This window comes from Zootoca vivipara, chromosome 16 (genome assembly GCF_963506605.1).
Source record: "Zootoca vivipara chromosome 16, rZooViv1.1, whole genome shotgun sequence".
Taxonomy (NCBI): Eukaryota; Metazoa; Chordata; class Lepidosauria; order Squamata; family Lacertidae; genus Zootoca; species Zootoca vivipara.
In genome coordinates, this window is record NC_083291.1 from 7,561,241 (window position 1) to 7,579,890 (window position 18,650).

General features: G+C 42.9%; 1 protein-coding gene across 2 annotated transcripts in view; it reads left to right on the plus strand.

Annotated features, from left to right (window-relative positions):
- The first annotated feature begins 527 nt into the window (after window positions 1-527).
- The window catches only part of RIC1 (RIC1 homolog, RAB6A GEF complex partner 1), a 51,829-nt gene continuing 33,706 nt past the window's right edge, over window positions 528-18,650 (plus strand). For both annotated transcript variants that reach the window (XM_035140482.2, XM_060268849.1), the window contains exons 1-3: window positions 528-1,028; window positions 8,943-9,050; window positions 13,980-14,056. In XM_035140482.2, the coding sequence (XP_034996373.1) occupies window positions 888-1,028; window positions 8,943-9,050; window positions 13,980-14,056 (326 nt within the window). In that variant the 5' untranslated portion in view covers window positions 528-887. The remainder of the gene's footprint in view (window positions 1,029-8,942; window positions 9,051-13,979; window positions 14,057-18,650) is intronic.

Below are 18,650 nucleotides of genomic sequence, written 5' to 3' on the forward strand. Positions count from 1 at the left end.
TCACAGAAGCCATCCCGGTTTCTGATTTTATTCCGGAATGCCTCGCTTTTCCTATTTCCATCAAAGAAATGTTGGAGGGTATGGAGTTCTGCAACCCCCGAGCCAAGGAAATAAGTAACTACTGTATATAACATTCATAAGATATCTGAAGGCAGCTCTGTATAGGGAAGTTATTTAATGTTTAATTATTATTATTATTATTAAATAGGACATAGACACGTCGCGTTTCCTCCACCGCTCAGAACAGGAAGCCAGGGGGCGCGCGCGTTCCAGCCCCAGCCTTCGAGCGGCGCTCTCTCTCTCTCTATGGCCGCCTCGCGGCGACTCCTCCTCCAACGCCACTTCCGGCTCCTCCCCTTCCCCGGCGCCTGAACCAATAGCGGCGCCTTTAGTGTGTCTCCGCTTTCCCCCACCCCACCCGCGGCGTCCCGCCCGCCCTCCTATCCCCAGTAGGGCTGCCGAGTCGTTCCGACGGAGGGCCGCCGACGCTTGTGCGCGTGCGCGCTCGCCTCCTCCCTCCCTCCCTCCCTCCCACCCGCCGGCATATTCCGGCGACCAGACGCTTGACGCGGCTGAGGGGAAGAGATGGCGGCGGCGCCGGCGGCGGAGGGAGCCTCGGCGGGGAGAGCTAGCGACGGCTCCCGGGGGGAGGCTGAGGCGACGCCGCGAGGGCTCCGTCCTGAGCTGTAACGGCCTTTTCCCCGCGACCCGGCCCAGCGGAGAGGAAGGAGCCCCTTCTTCCGAGCTGCCCCCCTCAGCCTCTTCCGAGCGCCCCTCAGGCGGGGATTATGCGCGGCTCCTCCTCCGCGGATCTTCCGCAGGCCGCGCGGGGCAGAGGCCCATGAGGGAAAGGCTCCTGGCTCCGGCCTGCTAGTGCCTCGCCAGCCATGTATTTCCTGAGCGGGTGGCCGAAGAGGCTGCTGTGCCCCGCCGAGGCGAGGGAGCCCCCGCTCCGCATCCAGGCGGACCCGCAGCGGACTCTGTTCGCCGTCTTGTCCCGCTCCCAGCTCGGCATCTGGTACAACAGGGTGAGTAGGAGGAGACCCTATTATTGTTATTATTACTATTATTATTATTATTATTATCTGGGCGGCTTCCAGCAGAATATAAAAACATAATAAAATGCAGCGGCGTAGCAACCCCCGCCGGCGCTGGGGTTGGAGGTTTAAATAAGATAAACAACTGTCTGACTTTTGGAAGATATCTGAAGGCAGCCTTGTTTAGGGAAGTTTTTGATGTTTGATGTTTTATCGTGTTTTTTAATATTCTGTTGGGAGCTGCCCAGAGTGGCTGGGGAAACCCACACAGATGGGTGGGGGTATAAATAATTTTTTAAAAAAATTTGTTTGTTTGTTTGTTTGTTTGTTTGTTTATTATGAGAGATGCTTCAAAGTGGTCAAGCTCTTTTTAGGAAATGCCCGGGACCACCTACCAACTCCCATGCAGCTCCAATGCTGCCCTCCCCCCACCGCTGGTGACACTGCGTCCGCCCCATTGTAAAACTTCCCGATCCAGGGCTGCCTTCAGGTATCTTTTAAAAGTTGTGTAGTTCTTTTTCTCCTGGATATGGGATAGGAGGGCGTTCCACAGGGAGGGTCCATATGAAATATAACTGATAGACTTCTACAGGATGGGGTATTAGTGTGTGGAAACAGTCCAGATCCTAGAATCCCCAAGCGTGCACCTCCAGATGGTGATGTCAGGCATCATCCTCACTTACCGGTAGTCGCAAGTGGTCAATAGCTAGGTGCAAAATGTGCCTGGCAAATTTTGAACACTGGTTTGACCGGGTTCAATGAGATCAGACGGCTGTTGTTTTAATGGGTTTGACCCTAAGCTTAAAAGCCTGGCTTTTAAAATCCCTACACAGTCAGGTTTTTAATGTGCGACTTCGGTTAGAGCCTCTGTTCTTTGACAGCAAATTTGGAAATGATTGGCTTACTTCACAGTTGTTTCATGTTAACTTGCCTTAGTAAAAGGAATGCCAGCAAAACTTACGGCGAATACGTAGTATCATTGTGTTGTGCGGTCTTTTGAACAATCAGGGCAGGGTCCTCTAATAATAATAATAATAATAATAATAATAATATATTATTTATACCCCGCCCATCTGGCTGGGCCTCCCCAGCCACTCTGTGCAGCATCCAACAGATTGAAATACAATAATCTACTAAACATTTAAAGCTCCCCTAAACAGGGCTGCCTTCAGATGTCTTCTAAAAGTCTGGTAGTTGTTATTCTCTTTGACATCTGATGGGAGGGCGTTCCGCAGGGCGGGTGCCACTACCGAGAAGGCCCTCTGCCTGGTTCCCTGTAGCTGTGCTTCTCACAGTGAGGGAACCGCCAGAAGGCCCTCGGTGCTGGACCTCAGTGTCCGGGCAGAACGATGGGGGTGGAGACGCTCCTTCAGGTATACTGGACTGAGGGATGCTTCCCAATCGTTCTCCTCGCCTTCTTGCCTGCAGCCTTCAGATTGACTGGTTTCCAGGGGCTTGTTACTTACATAAATAGCTATGAAAATACGAGAAAGTTGGGTTTGAATGATGCTTACTTATAGGGACAGTGCCCCACAGTTTTGATTGTCTGGTTCTCCTGTAGGTTAAATAGTTACTGATGCTAAAGTCCCTATCTTTTCAAATACTCATTTCAGTTTAAAATGTTGGCACATCTGATCTGTTTTCAATTCTATCTTCTGCTGTACTATAGCAATGATTCAGGTACTGTACATATAAATTAATATTTCCAATAATATGTCCACTAAACATTTAAAAGAAACAGTGGATAACATTAAGTGCAACCTATACCTACATTCTGTTGGGACGCGGGTGGCACTGTGGGTTAAACCACAGAGCCTAGGGCTTCGAACCGCCAATCAGAAGGTCGGTGGTTCGAATCCTCGCGACGGGGTGAGCTCCTGTTGCTTGGTCTTTGCTCCTGCCAACCTAGCAGTTTGAAAGCACGCCAAAGTGCAAGTAAATACATAGGTACCGCTCCAGCGGGAAGGTAAACAGCGTTTCCGTGCACCGCTCTGGTTCGCCAGAAGCGGCTTTGTCATGCTAGCCACATGATCTGGAAGCTGTATATTGGCCTTGGCCAATAGAGCGAGATGAGCGCCGCAACCCCAGAGTCGGTCACGAGTGGACCTAATGTCAGGGGTCCCTTTACCTTTTTATACCTACATTCTTACCCCAAATGATCATTGGTCTTTCATGATTTCTACACATATACAGTGTGAAAATCCACAAAGACCAATTTTGGTCATACACCTTAAGTCTGAATGTTAGGTTTTTAACACAGGTTCCTATTCAGGAAGAGTAAAGTACCATTCATTAGATCTGGAAAAACATATTTTCTTTGAATTTTACACAGTGAGTCTGCACCTTTCAAGCACAACTTGGCAATGAAAGTTCTGCTGACAATAGTTACCTACCTGCTTCTCCATATGGCAGGGAACTGGAACTAACTGCAACTCTGATCAGCTCTGATCAGACTTAAGGTGGTCCAGTGGTCATGGATGATGGAAGTTATAACTGAACAATTTGGATGGTCACAGGTTTTCTGTCTCTGCCATACGGTGTTCATGCTTTAGCAAAATGCTTTAGAGTTGAAATTGTAAAAGGCTGCAGTGAAAAGTGTTTTTTCCCTCTAGACATTGATAGGATACTAAAATCAAATTCAAATCTGTTGCTTGAAGTTGGTCAAAGCATCTTTTATCAATTTTAAAAATGGCAATAAAGGAAAGCAAGTTTCAGATGCTAGTGAATTGCTTAGCTTCTAGTTCAGCTGGTGCCAAATACCTATGATGCAATATTTTACAGTGTCCCTTTGTCACCTGTGATGACTTCAAGTAGGTTGGCTTCAGTCTTTCTCTCTGTGTGATGTTGTCATATTTCAAAACCTTTAACACGTTTATGACCAAAGTCCTAATGCCAATAATTTTTGATAGTATTATTTACTTGGAACATAACTGCAAAGCTTTATTGTTCTCACTGCTCCATTAAAAAAAAAGGATATTGTAGATCTGGAAAAGTGGCAGAAAGGGGCAGTAAAAATGAAGATGATTAGATAACCATTGAGGCTTTTTAGTTTAATTAAAAATAGCTCTGGGGCCTCATGAGGGATTATTGAAATTACAGCATGGGGAGAGAGTTTCTCTTCCTGGCACAAATAATAGAACTTGGGGTAACTCAGTGAAGTTAGTTAATGGTAGGTTAAGGATGGACAAGAAGAAGTGCTCCTTCATTCCTGTGTAATTAGCTGGAATTCACTGCCACATCATGTAGTGATGGACAGCAGCTTAGATGACTTTAAGTAGGTTAGGGTACAGTACTGTACACAATTAACCTGAGAATAAGCCCTGTTGAAAGCAGTAGGATTTACTAATGGGTAAACAAGCTTACTATTATGTTGCAAAATGTTTCTTTCAGTGGTCTGTCAATATCTGTTACAGTAGTTATGACAATTGAATCTGACTTCCATTCACATGCAGTGTATACATTTAATCCCCAAGTTTGGGGGGACAAGCAGGCTCATAATTTCCAAAGTAGACAATTACTGTATAATGATGCTCTGCTGTGAGAGTCTGTATGTGCACAGGGATTGAGGGATACTAAGAGGGGAAAGTGGCTGTTTTAAACAATGGCAGATGTTTCGGTGAGGCAAAGTGACACAGAGGGAGAAATGACAGTTTGAGTTCAGCAAGAAAGGAATTTGGAAAGGTTATGTTGTGCTGGGTTTTTGGTGTTGTCTTATGTGTTGTACCCATCTCTGCTATTTTTCCCTGTTAAAACTGGCTTGTTTGTTTGCAGTTGTTTAAAGCCACCATTTTCCTCTTGGTGTCCTTCCCACTTTAACTTCTGTCATGGTTTAAAATAGCAATTTATACCCTTTCAGCTTGTCTCCCTCCTCACTGTACTCAAACTTCTTCTATTTCTGTTTCCTCAAGTGAGAGAGATAAAGGATGTGGAGGCCTCAAATGTTCCTAAGTACCTTCACACAATGGTATTTCACTCCCAGTACTATATGTGCTGTCTTTAACATGAAGTTCCAGGTTCAATGTAGTAATTTAGTCTAGGTATTTCATCAGCAGGCAAACACCTGTAGATGTACAGCATCCATCAACTGAAATTAACCTTCTTTAACTGAACAAGCTACCTTATGGGCTTGTTTTTAAGATTCTGTTTGCCTTAAAGGTACTGCGACATACATACATCATTACTGGATATGTATACAAAAGGGGGTTACAGAATAGAGAGAAGCTATGGAAGTGGGGGTGATCTGTGTGCAGAGTTGAGAAGAGTAAGGAGGGGGCTAGGAAAAACGGGGTGAATGTGAAAATGGAGGTGCAAAAAAGGTTGCTAAAAGGAGAGAGTAGGGGGCATGGAAATAGGGTTGAAGATGAAACCAGGGGCATTGAAAAGTCTGCAGAATAGGAGGCCATGGTAGCTTCATAATGGGATGGAGGGGTAAAGGGTGCTTAGTAGTTGCAACATGAGAGAGGAGGAATTTGCAGGAAGTTACCACAGAGTGCTTTATGTGCAAGGGAGGGGGATACACAAAAGAGGGGAAGGAGAAGTGGCTTCAAAAATGGGGTTGGGAGAGTGAAAAGTGGTCTGAGTGGCATAGGAAAAAGTCTGGGTGGTTAATGTGGGGAAATGGCTGAGAGGGGTAGCAATGGAGTGAGCAGGGATGCAGTCCCTAGAAAAATGCATATACTCATAAAAATGTATGATTCTTGCCTGCATCCTATCATTTTACTTCATTAGTGGAAGAGTTCAAACTGGTCTGCTCCTTTCTCTTCCAGTGAAGAAAAGAATAGACCAGGGACATCCAACTCCCAAGAGACTGCGATCTACTCCTGGAATAAAAAACCGGCAGTGATCTACCCATTTGGGGGGGGGTGGAACCCAAAGTTGTGGAGCTTTTCTTGGGGGGGGGGCTTAGTTCTGCTCTTTTTCGGGGGGCACAGCATAAATCGCTAACGAAACAATAAACACTCTGCTGCTCCCGCCTCGCATCTAAATCGGCGCTTAGGCGGGCCTTTGTCCACGGTGACGCTCCTGCTCCGTGCTCCCCTCCGTTTGGACCATTGTGGGAATGCAGAGAACGGGCGCAAAGAGCACTCTACCACCGCCCGATCGCATGGGTAGACCCGCACGGCTGGGGATCCGCGAAGCCTCCTGCTGGAGTGAATTTGGCGCACCCTGCCAGAAGGGGCTTCCAGAACACCGGGGCATACCAGGGCACCGGCGGCCAAGGTCACGATGGCCTGCACGCGGATGCTTTTTCCTCGCGGAGGAAAATGAGCCCGCAATCGACCAAGATCAACCACTATCACCCGGGGATCGACCTGTCGATCGAGGTTGACCGGTTGGACATCCCTGGAATAGACAAACGGGACTGCAGTGGTCTCAAATCAGGAAGTTAATATTGCAAATTTCCTGTCCTTTTCATGGTTGTGGCAGCCCTGTTTTCTTATTGTCCTTTCCCTCTGCTTCTATCATCAGAGCAGGTTGCGGTGAGCTTCTGCTAGGTGATATTGTGAGTGGCTGGGGAAACTCAGCCAGATGGGCGGTGTATAAATAAATTATTATTATTATTAACCTGAATTTATTCTTCTAAACTCCACAGTAATACAGTGTGCTAATGGGGCCTTTTTATTTTCTCTGACTTTTAGAACAGCTTTTTAGAGATGATTAAGGACTTTTTATAGCATTGAGGGTTCCACAGGGTCTCTTATTTGGAATTCTGACATTAAAAAATCTGTGCTGTTTGAAGATTTCTGCTGTATTTGATTTATTATCAGTTGTCCAATATATGTTTATTATTTTTATGTAAGTTTTTAAAATGAAAATGTTATTTATTGTATGCTACCTCAAGAAATTTCTTATAGGCAGCATATAAGTATAATAAACCCACTATATATTTTGAAAAGTTGTTCATATGTTTGCTATGCATTTGGACATCTTTAAAGATATTGTAACCAAATTCTACATGATGGCTTCTGGGATAAAGGAGCAGGTTTTTGTCTGTTTGGATACAATTGGACACCATATTGAATTATGATGCCAGACTGCACAGATTACTTTAATGGCTTTCAAAACTGCACTGATTTTTTTGTTTCCCAGAATTCCAGAGGAGCACTGGTTATGAGGGTGGTAGAAAATAATAAACAAGATTGAAACTGCAATAATGTGCAAGTAATAGTTATCCTGATAATCAGGGCATTCAAATGCTCTTAATTTCAGCTTTGAAGTGCATGTAAATTATGACTCCCTTCTCCTTGATTCATACTGTTATTTTAAATATGTTTGAAGAATAGCTGTGAGTTTTCTTTTACTTGTTTTTTGTTGTTGTGAATTGCACTATGCACAGCTATGTGAGGATCAAAAGCTACAATTCTCCAGACTTTGATGAATCTCAGATATTGCAACATAAGTGTGCATTTGAAGGAAACTTTATCATGCAAGTGTTACCTACATGCAAATGAGCACCAGGTTTTAGAGCAGAATTAATGTTTGCCAGCAGTAGCTTCTCTTTTCATTTCTCTTTTCACCTCTTAGGTGGCATGTCTGTGCTTGTAGGATATTAAAATTTGCTAGGTTTTAGTTTAGAGGACTGTAATGGAGAAGGTAGAAATTTGTTCAGTTGGGTTTGAAAGGGGTATTACTTTAACAATTTGAAAAAGACACTAATCCATATATTTCTTGAATGCTTTGGTATCAAGTTCTTGTCATGATGCTCTTCATCTTGATTCAAACATCAGTAGAGAAAGAAAAGCATGACGTTGGAATATGTATTATTTATTCACAAGGCTGCCTAACAATATGAGCCTGGTACATAACCTACGACACCCTCAAACTATTTTTGGAGGGCAGCTCAAACTGTTACCTGTCTACATTAAGAGTAAAATCCAAATATTGGGCAGGCAGACTTCCCCTTTCTCTCCTTCCCACTCTCTCACATACACACCCTGACAGATTTGGGATGCTTGTGGGGGGCTAAGAGGGGAAGAGAGGAAGGCGAAGTCTGCTCCAAGCACAAATACAGAATTATGATTTATCTATTACATGCCCTTCACCCTAAGGTCACAGGGGAGTTAACAGTATTAAAACACAACACTTAAGATGGAACAGAGAGACAAAGCTGAGCGTCATCTGCGTATTGATGCTTCACTCGAAATCTCTTGGTGACTGATCCTAGGAGCTTCATATAGATGTTAAATAGCAAGGGGAGCAAGATGGAAACCTGTGGGACACCACAGAAAAACTCTCATGGTGTTGAACAGTAGCTTCCCATGACTGCTTTCTGGAAACGATCCTGGAGGTAGTACAGTGCCCCAACCACTACCTCCCTGAGATGCCTCAGAAGGATATTGTTGTCAACAGTATCAAGAGCCACTGCGAGATCAAAGAGAACAAGAAGGGTTGCCCTCCCCCTATCTCTCTTCTGATAAATGTCATCAACCAGAGAAACCAAGGCAATTTCAGTGCCATAACCAGATCTGAAGCCACACTTGAATCTGTCCAAGTAACCAGCTTCTGTCAAGCATCCCTGAAGCTGGACCACCACCATCTTCTCAAGCACCTTGTCCAGAAAGGAGATATTTGCCACTGGACAATAGTTATTTAACAGCTCTGGTTCCACCTCCTTCAAGGCAAATGGTACCTTCCTCCATCCAAAGAAGCATTAATCCTAAATTTTGAAGTCTTTGAAAAGTTGAAATCTTTTCCCGGCCTCAATCCTTAATACTTTGCTGAAAAGTAGCTCGCTAAACATTTTTTTAAAAAGTGAATCAGTTAAAGAATGTTTCTGTCTCCCAGAGACTTCCTATAGCTATTTTAGAGAATTGTATCTGTAAAAATATCCAATAAGCTTGGTTTTGTTTTAAAAGTTAGCTTTGAAATGTAGGAGAATTTAACTGGATCTCTTTTCCTCCACAGCCCAGTGTGTTAATCGTAAGCTACAAAGAATCGTCAAAAGCAGTATTGCAATTTGGACCCTATGACCAAGCAGAGTGGAGGCCTGACAGCACCATGATAGCTGTTTCGGTGAGTAAAGGAGCTGTTGGGGAGGTTTTTATGATATGGTGATAATGGTTTAATGTCCAAAGGAGTCCAGCATGCTTTAAAAAGAGAAATTATATCCAAATGAATGCTAGTATTATCCTTTATTCACAGCGAATACTATATGCTTTTGCATTACGGTAACGTACAATTTATATGTGTTGACATAATATTGCTAAGTGGAAACAGGTCAAGCAGATTTATTCACATTACCCATTTCCTATTCATGTATTAAAAATGAATGTCTGAATTGACAGTGACTGACCAGGAACAAGACCTTGGGGGTTGTAGTGGATAGCTCGGTGAAGCTGCTGACCCAGGATGCAGCAGCTCTGAAAAAGGGGAATTCCATGCTAGGTATTATTAGGAAAGAAATTGGAAATAAAGCTGCTGATAATTCAATGCCATTATACAAGTCTGTATACATGGCATGGAGAAAGTGGCTGGAGAGAAGTTTTTCTTATATTCTTCTAGTTAGACCATGGAATTCACTTCCACAAGAGGCAGTGATAGCTGCCAACTTGACTGACTTTAAAAGAGGATTAGACAGATTCATGGAGTGCAAGGCTACAAGCCACAATGGCTGTGTTCTACCTCCATTGTCAGAGGCAGAATGCCTCTGAATACCAGTTGCTAGGAATCACAGGTGGGTTGGGTGCTGCTGTGCTCATGTTCTGCTTGCAAATTTCCCCACAGACATGGTTGGCCACTGTGAGAATAGTATGCTGAAGAAGAATCATAGAATTGTAGAGCTGGAAGGGACCATGAGGGTCATCTAGTCCAACCTATGGTGTATTTTGCCCAACATGGGGCTCGAACCCACACCCTGAGATTAAGCATCTTGAGATGGGCCATTGGCCTGATTCAGCAGCCTTTATTGTCTTCTTAAGGGTTGTTTGAGTTTTTAAATTACTATAATTATCTACTGTAATTATGTGTCCTTTTACTATTACCAGGAAACAATGCTGGTAGAAGTGTGACAGTTCATGCTATCTTCAGCCAAGCCTTCCGTCAGCTAGGGTGAACCTGGTGTTGCTAACTCTGATTGAATCTGCCCTTCAGTGCCCTGATATTGGTAAAATAAACTGCCATGGTTATACTTGGATTTGCCCCATTGATTTTGTTGTGATTTAAATTATATATGATAAACTTAAGTCTGATTGATTTCAGTGGGTCTTCCATAAGTAGGACTGAGCGATATCTGGTTTTCAACATCATGATATATCACTACGGTAGCTAAATATCACAATATCTCAATATATTTTTGCAGTAGTGGAGGGCCTTGCTGGGACTCCCCGCAGCGGCAGAGGGTGCACCGCACTTCCCCACAGTAGGAGAGAGCCTTGCTGGGCCTCCCGGGGTGGCGGAGGGTCCTACCATACCTCCCCATGACAGTGGAGGGTCCCACCGCACCTCCCCACGGCAGCGGAGGGTGTGCCATGCTTCCCCACAGCAGCTGAGGGCCTTGATGAGGTGGAGGGCCTTAAAATGTAAGGAAGTAGTAGATTTAATAAAAAAATATTTAATAATAAATAAATACCCCGCCCATCTGGCTGGGTTTTCCCAGCCACTCTGGGCGGCTTACAACAGAATATTAGAATACAATAATCTATTAAACATTAAAAGCTTCCCTAAACAGGGCTGCCTTCAGATGTCTTCTAAAAGTCTTCTAAAATAAACTTGCCTATAATATATTTAATACATTTTCAATTAATTTAAGAGTAGTTTAAGTGATTTAGAGTCAAGTTGCATCTGCTTCCCCACTCAGAGGTCTTAAGTGGAATCTGTGCATGCATAAGCTGCACTGAGTTCAACTAAACTTACTTCTACTTTCCTGGGAGTAAGCCTCATTGAATTCCGTAGGGCTTGCTTGTGAGTAGACATGCCGGATTCATCATACAGCCCTACACCACACCTACTTATTTATATGAAAAATTCAAATTCACAACCACCCACTTCCGAATGATGTTGGTTAAAGATTTTCATGGTTTCTGTCTAGAACTTAGAAGTTGCAGAGCAATGTTTTAGGAAATCCATGTTTACCCATTTCTGAATTGCTAAATACTTCACTTTCTTTTGTAGCTTGTGTTTGCTAATGCACTGCATCTAGCTGCTGCCACCAGAAATGCTTGGTTCCTGTGCTCAGTTCTGAAACACCAAGGGGGTTAGGTTTCCCTTCTAACAGGTTCATTTTTACAGCAAAGTTAGCCTTATGACAGGCCTAAACAAAATAACATATACCACGGTATCATTTGGAAGAATTGACTGAAGATGGATGTTTTAAATATGCAAAAGCTTCATACATACCATTGATGTTTTCAATTTGTTCAAGTATGTACTGGTCTAAACAAGAATGTTCAATTCTTCAAGGATTTCCTGCCCCAACTAGTTTATAAATAACTATTTTCACATAGGCCTTGTGCTTGCAGTACTGACATCTAAAGTGAATGTCTAAAAAAGGCAGACATTCTTACATTGTTCACTTTTTTACTTTGTGTAATTGTCCCTCTGTTCTTTGGTGACAAGACAGTGAACTTCTGCATGTTCACAAAGTTCTGTTTTTAGCTTTGTGACTGTAAATTTCTTTTGGAAAGTTGTTCTCCTAAGCATTGTAAGTAACATTAAGCACCAACATCTCATGCTTATTAGAAAGGGTAAAAATAAAAATCTAAGCCTGGAACTGTCAGATTCTTCACAGGCTTTATTTAGAACCAAAGTTGGCCTTTAGTAAATAAGTACTGTTTCAATAATGGTTTTGAATAAATTGCTGGCAACAAGTGGTAATGAATATCCTTCAGAAACCACTTACAATTTGAAATCCTTGTGATAACTAAATAGACACTGAAACATAGTAAACAATGATATCTTTAAACATTCACTCTGCATGTACCATAAAGGGATATTAGCAGCACCAAACCAAACTGCAAACTTGAACATGTTGGTATCAATATTGTTTGATAACATGATCAGTTATAATACCTTTGGGCCAGATGTTTTAAACCTTTTGATTGTCAAAACTGACACTTGAGTGAACAGTTTTGTCTATTGCTATTTGGCCTATGGTTACTGTTCTTATAAAAGCACAGACTGGCTGCACTTAGATGTTATGCTGTTCATTTACCATGGCTAGGCAAATTAGTTAATGCATGCAACCCAAGCTCTATTCAGAGAGTACAGAGTTGTGATCTTATGCATAAGGCATGAACTGTGTAGTGGAACATGATAATGGGTTGTTAAACTATGCAGTGGTCAGCCTATTTGTCTTAAATACATTAAAACTAGCTCTTTTCCATTGTGCTTGAAAGACAAGACAGAGCCAGGTCACATGCTGAATAAATAATACGTGATCAGTGATCTACCTCTACCAAGAATGGAAGCTTTTGAACAGTTTTTAGTGCTGTGCCACATGTGACAGCATATTGCAGTTTTTAAATCTTGAGGTTACAAAAGCATAAATAAATGGCAGCTGATAAGAAAAGCTTATTTGCCAGTTGGACTAACAAAAGTTTTGGAGGGGTATTGTTTGAATTAGCTGGTGCCCCCCCCCCCCCGGAAACTTCAAGCTAGTGCTAAATGTTGCTTGGAGCTGGCTCAGAAAGGGGATTGAAATTGGGGGGACTTGAGGTGACAGACTCTGTTGTCTGAAGGACCTGTGACAGAATGCAAGCATGGCCTCCACTCTTGGTTCTGTCAGTTTTAAGCTCTTCTCCTTGTTTCATACAGGTGAATGAAGTGAGTATATTCAGTTCACTTGGATGGAACACGTTTACATGAAAGCTTTGTGAATTTTACCAGTTGTGAAAGTTAGCTGTTTGACTCAAATTCCACAGTGACTGGTGGCAACTCTAAAACCACCCAGTATCCTTGAGTTGTGGAGCATTATTGAATTGTGATTGCGTAGCAAAATATAGCTATATTTTGTTTTTGAAGGGCGTGTGAACAGAAATGAACCTTCTTTACATCATCGACTAAGATTGAGGATGGAATTCAGGAAAGTTAATGCTAGAATGGGAGTTCTACATAGTGTTCTTTCTGCTCTTTCTCATGGCATAAGATACTGCTGCTAGTGTGTGTAAATTGTTTAAAGATGACAGAGCAGTAAAGGCAAGTTAGGAATAGATAGTGTTAACTTTCATCTTGTACGCACTTTGCATTTCAAGAAATATATTTCTCTTGGATTTTTACTAGTTTTGCTTCTAAAACTGAAGAAATGTGACTAGGTGGGACAGCTAAAGAAATAGGCTAACAAGTGTATGGCCTCCTTCTCCTCCTGTATCCTTAATTGAAAAACAGGAAACCATGCCTGGAAAGAAATTTGAAACCTTCCATTTTTCTCCTTCAGCCTTGCCGCTTTGAGAAACATCCCCGGCCAGTACAGTATTAAATGACTGAAATTGCAGCGGTAGCTAAGATGAACTTTTTTCCTTGCATCCTGATCGCTAGCTAAGAAGCTGCTCTGGACCTAGGGTTGACTTCAGATCCTTAGCAAATGTGTCTTGGTCATAAGAAAATGTATTTTCATTTCTTTTTAACGTCACTTCATGAGATTTATTGAAGTACTTATATGGGCATTGTCCCTTTGGATAGCCCCCCCCCCCGCACCACAGGCATTTCCATTCAGAAGGGTCCCCAATCCCTGGAAGAGGCATATTTGGGACTGCTGTGGGGAGGAAGGGAATGGGAAATCAGAGCTTCTGTCGGGTCTCAGCCATGGGCTTCTCTTTAAATCACTATTATTATTTATAAGATTTTTATCCCATCCTCCTAGGGTGGCAAACAAAAATGAAATAAAGATGTTAAAGACATGAAAAACCATAAAACATATCATACACACAGTGTATTGAAATAGCTCGAAGTTCCTGTGAGAACTTTTACATGTGTGCTTCTTTGATTTTTATATCTTACCTCTTTCAGACAGAAAATGGATACATCATGTTTTTTCATCTATCATTGGCAAGAGACAAGTATCTTTATGAGCCAGTTTATCCCAAGTAAGTCTTCCAATATGCTTCACTTTTTTACATTGTATATTGCTATAAATCGCTTCAGACTTTCTCGTTGTAACATTATTTTTTAAGAATTACATAAAGTGACCTATTTACCATAGTGTTTTGGTTGATTGTTTATAAAGGTCCTATGTAGAAACTGGTTTCCTAGAGTGTTCTTGCTGGCAATTATAGAATTGACATTAAGGGTTTTTTTGGGGGGGGGGTTGTTGACTTCCTCAGCTAGAGTATTCTGCATTGGAGTAAAACTGAAAAATGAATAGTAGTTGATATTTGAAAGAAGCCAAGTGGCTCTGCTCCAACTGCATAGCCTTTCTTCCATTTCAGAGTGGAACTTGGAAGATTGTCAGTGTTGGCCTTAAGCCCATGTTCAGTGTGAGCATAAAGAGCACTGCTCAGTTTTAATGTGGTGATGGAAAGCTGATTAAAATATAAAAGAAGCCAAATAAAAATAGCACTAGAAATTAATGTTAGGCAAAAAATTTTTGAGTATGCCACGTGTAAATTCATAATTTTATTCAGGAAAATTCAATAGGGACACATTTATACTGGTTATACTTCAGTTAAGTTGATGTTAAGAACTTAGAAACTAACTGTTAAATACGTAAATGAAATAAAACTGTGAACATACTGAGATGTTGCACGGTATGGGTCTCTTATTCGGTATAAACACAGTACTTTCCTCATGACTTCCTCTCCCCTCGACCTTCCTGATGCCCTCTTTTAGATGTCTAATTTGGACAGAAGTGCAGCCATTGCTGATGTGGCAACACAGATGAAACATTCCTTCCGCTTTCTGTCACAGCATAGTTCATAGATTAAAGGTCAAAGCAATCAATATATTGAAACAGGCTCGCAAGGCTTTATGGCACACTTAAGCACTTCACATGTTTGTGAGCACCTTGCTTGCATATGCCATATGCTTCTCTCACAGTTGTAGCTGCCAAAGGAGGGAGAATGGAAATTGAGAGATCCTGCTTCCTGGCCTGAATATTCAAGAACTGCCACTGCCTGGGGCTGAATTCTGGTCCACTTCCCTCCTAGTAAGATTGTACAGGAAATAAAGCAGCTTTCAGGCAACTGCTAGAGAGCAATGCCTAATATGGCTGGTCATTTCAGGCATTTAAGACTTCAAGTGTAATGTTGTGCAGTTTTCTTTTGAGGAAGAATGAATTTTATCTGGGAAGGCAGATTAATGAATTGGATTTGTGGGGAGGAGAAGAACAGAGTGGAATGGGTTCTGAGGCTGGAGTGGGGGAAGAACAGGGCAGGAAAGAATTTTGGACCACTGCTTTTCCTTGGTTGCATTCTGATTCCTCTTGATCCAAGCCTAATGATTCCAGAAGCACCTGAGGTTTCCACTTCCCCTGTCCTCCTAGGAGCTCTTGTCCCCTAGAAAGATTGTAATGATTGGACACCAGAGATTAAGAGGGGTTTAGGCATGGCCATGGGATTGAGTCTGCCTTAGTTGACCTTTAGAGAATGGGACAAGAGGCTTTTCTAGTGCTTCTCATTCTCTCTGTGGCTTTCGATATCATTGCCCATGGTAACCTCCTGATCTACTTCCATAGATTAGGAATTTGGGGGCACTGTGTTACAGTGTTTCTGGTTCTACCTATGGGACCAAATCCGAAGAGTAGCACTGGGATAGTCCTTTCCATCCCCCTTGTGGTTGTGCTCTGAGGTTCCGCAGGGCACTATTCTGTCCCCAGGGCTATTTAATATCTATATGGACATTAAGAGATTTGGGGCAACATGCATAGGTATATTGATGACACAGCTCTATTTCTCCATAATAAGTGAATCAGAAGGGCTGTGTGGGCCCTGGAACCAATGCCTGGATTCGGTGGTGGGATGGATGAGGGAAAATAAGCTGCTCTTGAATCTTGACAAGATGGAGGCACTGTGGATGAGTGGTTCCCGTGTCTGAGAAATCGGTCAATTGCCTACCCTTGATGGGGTTGCACTTCCCCCTGAAGGAGCAGCTATGCAGTTTGGAAGCTCTTTGACAGTTTTATATGCTGCCTTTCCATCATCTAGATCTTCACGACATCCTAAAAACATCTTCCAGTGACCATTCCTTTCCCATGTGTAGATATCTAAGTATTTTGCAGTGTTGGCTCTGTCTTACATTGTCACTGTTAAAATGAAACTCTATGATAAGTTCATATTGGGCAAGAATTTGTGATGATGCTGTGAGCTGAAAAGCGTATGACTACCTTAACTAACATGGACTGCGTATTTTTTATTATTATTCTGCTATGCACCAAACTCGTTAAACCAAGCTTGTCTAGTTCTTCTTTTAGATGAGGTCACACAGGCAAATTTGTTGAGGAGACCTTAGTCAAGTTCAATTTTTATTACAGCAAAGGCCAGCAATACAGAATATCATAATTCTAAACAAAATAAAATCAGCAATAACACCACCAGAAATAGAACAACTACACAAAAGGAATTTGCAATGTGTCATTCAATAGAAGGGATTTACGTTTCTTAATAGCTAAAGTGCAGAATTTGGCCACGTCATATGACACTGGGCTTGAGGAATCTTCCAGAAGGAATTTTCGTAAGATTTCGGGGGGGGGGGATTCCAAATAATATTGTAAGGGTGTAAATTTTGATAAAAGGGGTAAAATAAGTCGAGATCGTTCTTCACTATAAAATTCACAAAATAAAAGAATATGAGTGACAGATTCTACCTTGTTAGACATGCAAGGGCAAAGGTGTTCATGAATTGGTACCTGCATAAATTTGCCGTACAGCACCGCTGAGGGCATTGCCTCAAAGCGGGCTCTAGAGAAGGCCCATCTATAAGCTTCGTTAGTGATGTTAGATAAGTAAGGGGCAGCTGTAAAATTAGGCCACAATTTTAGACATCTATAATTCTCCGGGAGTAAGGCATCTTCTTGTTGTAATTCGACATCGTAAAGTCTCTGAGTAATAATTGTTTTTGCCTTGTTCAGAGTTCCATTAAAAAGATCTTCAGGATTTAGGCCAATTTGTTTGATCTTGTTAGTTATTTGCATAAGCCAGGGTGGATAGGGAAATGCGGCCAGGAAATGAGGTAACATTCCCTTTGGAGGGGGAATTTGCGGGCGGGACCCGCTCTACGCAGCAAGCAGGGGGCGGGGTCCGCCCCCTGTTCCGCCTTTACCTGCCGCGCTTAGGGCTGGCCAATAGGGCCAGCTGGGGGGGCGGGGCTAAGAGGTCTTTAAAATAGCGCGGCAGGCTCCAGATCGCCCCTTCTCGCCCCTTGCACCACATCGGATCTCCCACCCACCCGCCCTTTAGGTCGTCCCTTAGTCAGGTACATTTTGACCTTGCTATGGACTTCGGTTGGTCGCCTTTGGGTCGCCTTTGGTGGCCCAAAGGGTCCGGGTAGGAGTTTTTTCTCCAATTGGCTAATTGGCACCGGCCTCTTGGTTTTTTCGCCTACCTCGTAGCAATTCGTCACAACTTCTTCGGTATTTGGCGGTAGGCATTGGAATATGGAGTTGTCTGGTGTGTTTGAGGACTGGTTGTGGCCATCATCCAACCCTCCTCGTATAGGGGTATCCCCTTAAGGGATCCGGCGGTCGTGGATCCCGTCCTACGCCCTGCGGGTGGCTAGGGCCATGGCACGACCCCGGTGGCACCAGGGGGAGCTTTCAGTTGTATTTGCATCAACAGGCTCCGCCCTTGGGGTGTTAACCTGATATGACCCCCCGCCGAGCGGGGTGGAGTCACGCTTGCTAGGGAGTCCAATGCCTAAGCCAATACCTCTCACTTGCTTTAACCAATAAAGTTGTGGCCTTATTCTACCCATTAACGTTAATACCACGTGTCACTGTGCCTTCATTTCTTGCGGGGGGCGGGTCCTCGAACCGCAATAGATTTTCAACCAGAGGGATATTGCTTGCTCCCAGACTTTTAATTCCACTCTGGGAAGTCCTGCCTCTTGCCTTAATACTGCATTAGGTGTGCTCTTTGGGGTACCGAATAGTGATCTTAAAAATTTTTATAGTACTGTTTCAAGGGTCTTAAGATTGGCAGAAGGTCCGATTTGAGAGCCAAACAGGAGCTGGGCTAAAGATTTTGCGTGAAAGACTTTTAGGGCCATAGGAAGGAAGCCGGTGCCTTTCCTTCTGAATTATCTAAGGATGGCATTTGCACTTCCTCCTGCTGAAGTAGCTGATGCGGTCAAGTGTGTTGACAATTTGGCATTGTAGGAGGTTATGCCTAAATATTGGAAGATCTTAGTTTGTTCTATGGCGTTTCCATTTATACTCTGATTGTCTTTCTTAAAGGAACAGTCGAAACGTACAATTTTAGTTTTGGCAAAATTAATTGTTAACAATTTGGTGTTGCATTGGTCACTAAACTTCCCTAAGGCACGTTTCAAACCAGCATTAGTTTGAGAGAGAAGAACAGCGTCATCCGCATACATTAGAACTGGTACTTTTCTACCACTAGAAAACTAGGGCGGGTGGGTATCAATTTCATGACAGCATGTGATCAGAGAATTAACATAGATGTTGAATAAAAAAGGAGCAAACATCCTTGTCTAATCCCTCTTTGAATTGGGATTCCTCTAGAAAGT